General features: G+C 41.4%; 1 protein-coding gene across 3 annotated transcripts in view; it reads right to left on the minus strand.

Annotated features, from left to right (window-relative positions):
• The window catches only part of CUNH2orf80 (chromosome unknown C2orf80 homolog), a 23,537-nt gene that overhangs the window by 12,241 nt on the left and 5,552 nt on the right, over positions 1-5,744 (minus strand). For all 3 annotated transcript variants that reach the window (XM_037745063.1, XM_017546722.2, XM_017546721.2), the window contains exons 4-6: positions 3,585-3,667; positions 1,559-1,646; positions 970-1,041 (exon numbers count right to left, since the gene is read on the minus strand). In XM_037745063.1, coding sequence (XP_037600991.1) covers positions 970-1,041; positions 1,559-1,646; positions 3,585-3,667 — 243 coding nt within the window. The remainder of the gene's footprint in view (positions 1-969; positions 1,042-1,558; positions 1,647-3,584; positions 3,668-5,744) is intronic.

Raw genomic sequence — 5,744 nt, forward strand, 5'->3', positions numbered from 1 at the left:
CCTCCTGAGTAGCTGGGATTACAGGCACGCGCCACCATGCCCAGCTAATTTTTTGTAGTTTTAGTAGAGACGGGGTTTCACCATGTTGACCAGGATGGTCTCGATCTCTTGACCTCGTGATCCACCCGCCTCGGCCTCCCAAAGTGCTGGGATTACAGGCTTGAGCCACCGTGCCCGGCCCCGTGGACCAGTCTTTTAAAGAAGTCGTGTTGTGGGAAAAGAAGATGTATCAACAATAAAATAGGGAATTTGTCATGAGAATGAGCCTTGTGGATCTCGTCCTAGTTCTAGGAGACACAGTACATCATAGAAGAGAAGAGTGTGAACATATCAGATTACATTACAAAAAGTGTAAGTAAGAAATTACATTAATTAGAAACAGAGCAGAGGTCTGGTGTGGTGGCTTACACCTGTCGTCCTAGTAATTTAGGAGGCCAAGGCAAGCAGATCACTTGAGGCCAAGAGTTTGAGACTAGCTTGGCCAATGTGGCAAAACCCTGTCTCTACCAAAAAATACAAAAATTAGCTGGGTTTGGTGGTGCACGCCTGTAGTCCCAGCTACTTGGGAGGCTGAGGCACTAGAATTGCTTGAAGCCAGGAGGCAGAGGTGCGGTGAGCCGAGATCGTGCCACTGCACTCCAGCCTGGGTGACAGAGCGAGACTCTGTCTCAAAAAAAAAAACCCAAAACCACAACGGAGTAAAATTTGGCCCTCAAGCCTGGTATTCTCTTTGCTTCCCCTTCTCAGCCTTACACAGATACATTTGTTATTACCACATGGTCTTTTACATATGAAAGGCATTTTACAAACATGTTATTTAAGTAAGAAATGGTTATGTCTGGTTTTGTACCCTTTGATATAAAACTGTGATTTCATAATTGATGTCTGAAAATATGACATTATACATTTTTACATTAAATAAATTCTCTCTAAAAATCCTTTATATTGACAATCTCAGGTCACCCTTACCTTGATGGTACCAGAATTGGCAGAAGAATCAGCCCCATAAATTTTAAAGATTTCTTCAATTGGGATACTGTTCTGTTAAACAAAAACAGCAGTAACAAAGTGTGATCATATCATGGCTTTCTTTTACTACAAAACAAAGCTAGTATAGCTCCAGTATGTCTAAAATTGTGCTTGGGTATCATGAGTACTAAATACAGCAAATCACTTCTGATCAATGGGTGAATCAGTTTCCCAGATACCGATTAGTTATGTTTCTCATTCTTTTCTTTCTTCTTCTTCTTTTTTTTTTTTTAATCTTTTCATGGAAAAAAGGGAATTAGGTATAGAAGTGTTCCTGAACACACAAAAAAAGGCCTTATATTGCAAGTCCACAACGAACAGCATATCTTTTTTCTTTGCCTCTAAAATAAATGTTTTCACATACAGTTTAAAAATCAAAGTCTTTTTATTACATTAAAAAATGAAACATTTGCTATTAGTAAATCCTAAACATTTGGAAACACTGGTTGAAAATAAATATTCATTACTATAAAAATGCTCAGAGTAGATATGAAATATTCATAAAGTGAAATAGTATTCTTTTCCTTACCATTAAGATTCCAGCATAAGACGATAAAATCATAGCTTCTCGTTCTCTATGATTTGGATATATGGGTCTGCCATGGAATGGTATTTTCCTAATGGGAAATAGGAAATACAAGTGGGGGATTTATTCTTATTCTTTTTGGTGCCTGCTAAGGTTGTGATGAGAATTGGTAAGTAATCTGCAATGGCTGTGTGCTGTCCGCTTATTTATATGAATAAAACTGATGTGATTGTTCCTCCATTGGTGAAATCCACACTTTGAATTTTTAATCTTTCAATAATGGTGATGAACTTGGCCTCACCTATCCACACTTTCACAACAATCAAAGATTGGCAGACTGGCCACTGTGGGGCTGTTTATGGTTTTGCCAGTCATTATCCTTTCCCCTTCATGTGGCAATTTGCTTTGTGGGACCAACCTAACCCCACTGTAAGCCTATATGCTTCTAGAGAAGCTGACAACACCCCTAAAGTCCAAAGATGAAAAGCACACTGTGGACTAAGCTGTGAGTGTATTCCACCTCCCCTGCCCCGCCACTGTCTCCCTCTAGACAAGTCAGGTAGCGGCCACAGAGACACAAAACACAATTATGTGACTAAAAATATGTATATATTCACCCTTCCCTGGAGAGTGAAATAGGCTGAAACTAGGAACGGTGTCCACCCTGAGGAAATAGAGTCAAGAGGTAGATCCTGATGACGTTGTTTGAGTCTTGAATTAAACCTAACACAGTCCTACCCAAGGACTTTTCAGATACAAGGGTAATAAAATCTACCCCCCAATATTTTCTTTCGTTCTTTCTTTCTTTTTTGCTTAAGGCTGTTCAAATTGGATTTTCTCTCATTACAGCTAAACCCTAACTGTTACACCTCTCCAGGATCAGGTGTGTAGTCCACAGCCACTGGGTAGAAAAAAATAACAGGCCTCCAGAATAAGCCATTTGATCCTGTCCTCATTGATTCTGTGTTGTTACCAGTTGAGTGAGTCTGCCCGAACACTCCCTACACATGAGAGAAAATGCTGGTAATCCCAGAAAGAAAATTATTCTGTGCTTTGAACAGCTCAGCTCGGGTACCTACCTGCCTAAATGCGGAAGAATTTGTGTTTGGTAGTCTTTAGGAAGAGATCACAACTTTTACCCATAGAACTGACTGTTTTGGTTGGGTATGGTGGCTCACACCTGTAATCCCAGCACTCCGGGAGGCCGAGGCAGGCGGAGCACTTGAGGTCAGGAGTTTGAGACCAGCCTGGCCAACATGGTGAAACGCCATCTCTACTAAAAATACAAAAACTAGCTGGGTGTGGTGGCACATGCCTATAATCCCAGCTACTCAGGAGGCTGAGGCAGAAGAACTGATTGAACCCAGTAGCAGTGAGCCTAGATTGCACCACAACACCCCAGCCTCGGTGACATGGTGATTTCGTCTCCAAAAAAACAAACAAATAAAGCAGTCATGTTCTGAGGACAGAGCATTCTTTATTTTTGAGATGGAGCCTCACTCTGTTGCCCAGGCTGGAGTGCAGTGACACATTGCTGGCTAACTGCAACCTTCGCCTCCTGGGTTCAAGTGATTCTCCTCTCCTGCCTCAGCCTCCTGACTGCTAGGACTACAGGTGTGCGCCACCACGCTGGGTGAATTTTTGTATTTTTTAATAAAGATGAGGTTTCACCATATTGGCCAGGCTGGTCTTGAACTCTTGGCCTCAAGTAATCAGTCTGCCTTGGCCTCCCAGAGTGCTGGGATTACAGGTGGGAGCCACCATGCCCAGCCCCTTAAGACACAACATTCTGTGCAAGAAAGTCTTTCATCTCACGTAAGTCAATTAGCAGAGATGCAAAACATGGAAACATATAACTTCTTCAAGTTGGCAACTGTGGAGGTTCCTCGGGTGTCTTGTTGAAGAGGGATACACCCTGTAGTATTTTCAAATCAGAGCGCTTCATGATGGAAGATGTTAGGGCTAGAACTTCTTTTATTAATCATAGCCATAAATTAAAGAGGAAAGCAACAAACCTATTTCAACTTACACTTCCTCCCACTCCAGCCAAGCTAAGTCTTCTGAGGGATCCAGCCATTGCAAAGCAACGTTGATGGCCAAGTCATAGTGTGCCTGGGAGCAGAAGCACAGAGAGCAAAGAAACAGGCTTAGACATTGGCCGAAGTACTCCCTGGACCCAGTGACGATGGCACTGCTAAGCCTATTCTAGTCTGTCATGTCCAAATGGGAAGGATCGTTAGCTCTAATAACCTGATGCTCAGCCAGAATTTTTTTTTTCTCAGACTTCACAGGGGTGAATCAGCCAGAAGTATTTTGGGATCTTCAGATATTACATTTATCTCCCACTAGAGCAGTTATTCTGGTTTCTGTGGTTTGGAAAAGAAAGGAGAGATGAGTGAAAAGAATACTAAACTGGGAATCAGGAAATCTTGGCTCAAATCTAGGTATTGCCAAAAACTCACAGAATATCCTTAAGTGAGTAATTGATGCTCTCTGAGCCTTGGTTTCCCTGAATTTTTTTTTTTTTTTTGAGATGGAGTTTCGCTCTTGTTACCCAGGTTGGAGTGCAATGGCACGATCTTGGCTCACCACAACCTCCGCCTCCTGGGTTCAAGCAATTCTCCTGCCTCAGCTTCCCGTGTAGCTGGGACTACAGGCGTGCACCATCATGCCCAGATAATTTTTGTATTTTTAGTAGAAATGGGGTTTCACCATGTTGACAAAGGATGGTCTCGATCTCTTGACCTCATGATCCACCCGCCTCAGCCTCCCAAACTGCTCCCTAAATTTTAAAATAGAAAGGGGTAAGGTTGGGGGAAGAGGGCCGCAGGGAACAATTTCTGATTCTGTGAGTAGAATGTCAGAAATGTGCTTCCAGGAGTACAGGGGCAGTATGGTGGGAATTTGGAGGGATGGGCCGTTTTATATCTACCTTGGGAGATAGCTAGAATCCCAGGAAGCTTCAGAGAGGGAAGCTTCATTGGAGCTAGGGCTTGTGGGATGAGAATGTCTACAGATGTGGAAGGACATCACAGGTAGAGGAATTACCATGAGGCAAGGATGGGGCAGTAGGGGAGTAGTCCTGAGTAAGTGACTTGCTGAGAGTCTCACACTTACATATAGTAAAAAGCTGAGAACCAATGCCATGCTCATTTTTATCATAGTGACTACCTTTTCCTAGTAATCCTAAGAGTTCTTGTTCCATAAGCATATTTACCATTTGTCTATCAAAATATTCCTTCTCTCCTTTCAGTCTCCAAACACAGGAAAGAGAAGATTGGTTTTGTTTTAATTATTGTAGGGAGTTCTAAAGTTTTAACATTTCCTAAACAGTGAAGTTATTTCTTCCAGGGACTGAATCAAACTGAGCAGTGAACCTAAATGAATAAATAAACAGGAAGAATTGGACCATGGCCAATTGTTGCAACTTGATCCAAAGTTTGATGCCTTGGCATCACTTGTTTTTGGATTTGAAATGCAAGTTCCTGCCCCCTCTTCACCTCCTGAATCAAAACAGCCTTGTAATACGATCTCATTAAAGTTTGAGAAGCACTGCTCTAATCTACTTAAATTCTCTGTTTAATATGTGTACAGAGAGAATAAGGCTTAACTGTTTCCTGAGCTCCAGGGTAGTTTGAAGGTCAGTGAGCCTCGCTCTACTTTAGTCAGAGAAGGAGAGGAGAGGGGAGTGGAAGGAGAGAGTCTTTTTTATTAGTGCAGGGATAGTAAATGGGCAGTGAAGAAACTGAGGGTTTTCTAATTTCTTTTGAATTCGATCTTTATATGGTTTCTTCCTTAATTTCTGTGATGTGAACTTTCAGATCCTGAGTCTGGGTTTCAAAATAAATAACATCAAGGATTTTTAGGGTTACTTAATTTATTTGGTTTTCCCCCACTAATGCAAGTGGTCAAAGAAATTATTTTGAGAACTACATGATCGCTAATTTTGTCAAAATTTTAACTCCATGGATATAACATTTTACCTTGCATTAATTTTGCTTTTAAATCTTCTAAATAGCAAATAACTCTCATGATTTTTATTTTCTCATTCTCTTTTTGCTTTCTGGATAGTGGGTTGAAATGACCATATGAACAATCTTAAGGTGAGGAGATGAGGAAGGGGACATTTGGGGGATGGGTGTCAAAATTAGCTTTGTTTATTGTATAAATTAGACCCTTTTTCTCTCTC

This window comes from Cebus imitator, unplaced genomic scaffold (genome assembly GCF_001604975.1).
Source record: "Cebus imitator isolate Cc_AM_T3 unplaced genomic scaffold, Cebus_imitator-1.0 Scaffold191, whole genome shotgun sequence".
Taxonomy (NCBI): domain Eukaryota; kingdom Metazoa; phylum Chordata; class Mammalia; order Primates; family Cebidae; genus Cebus; species Cebus imitator.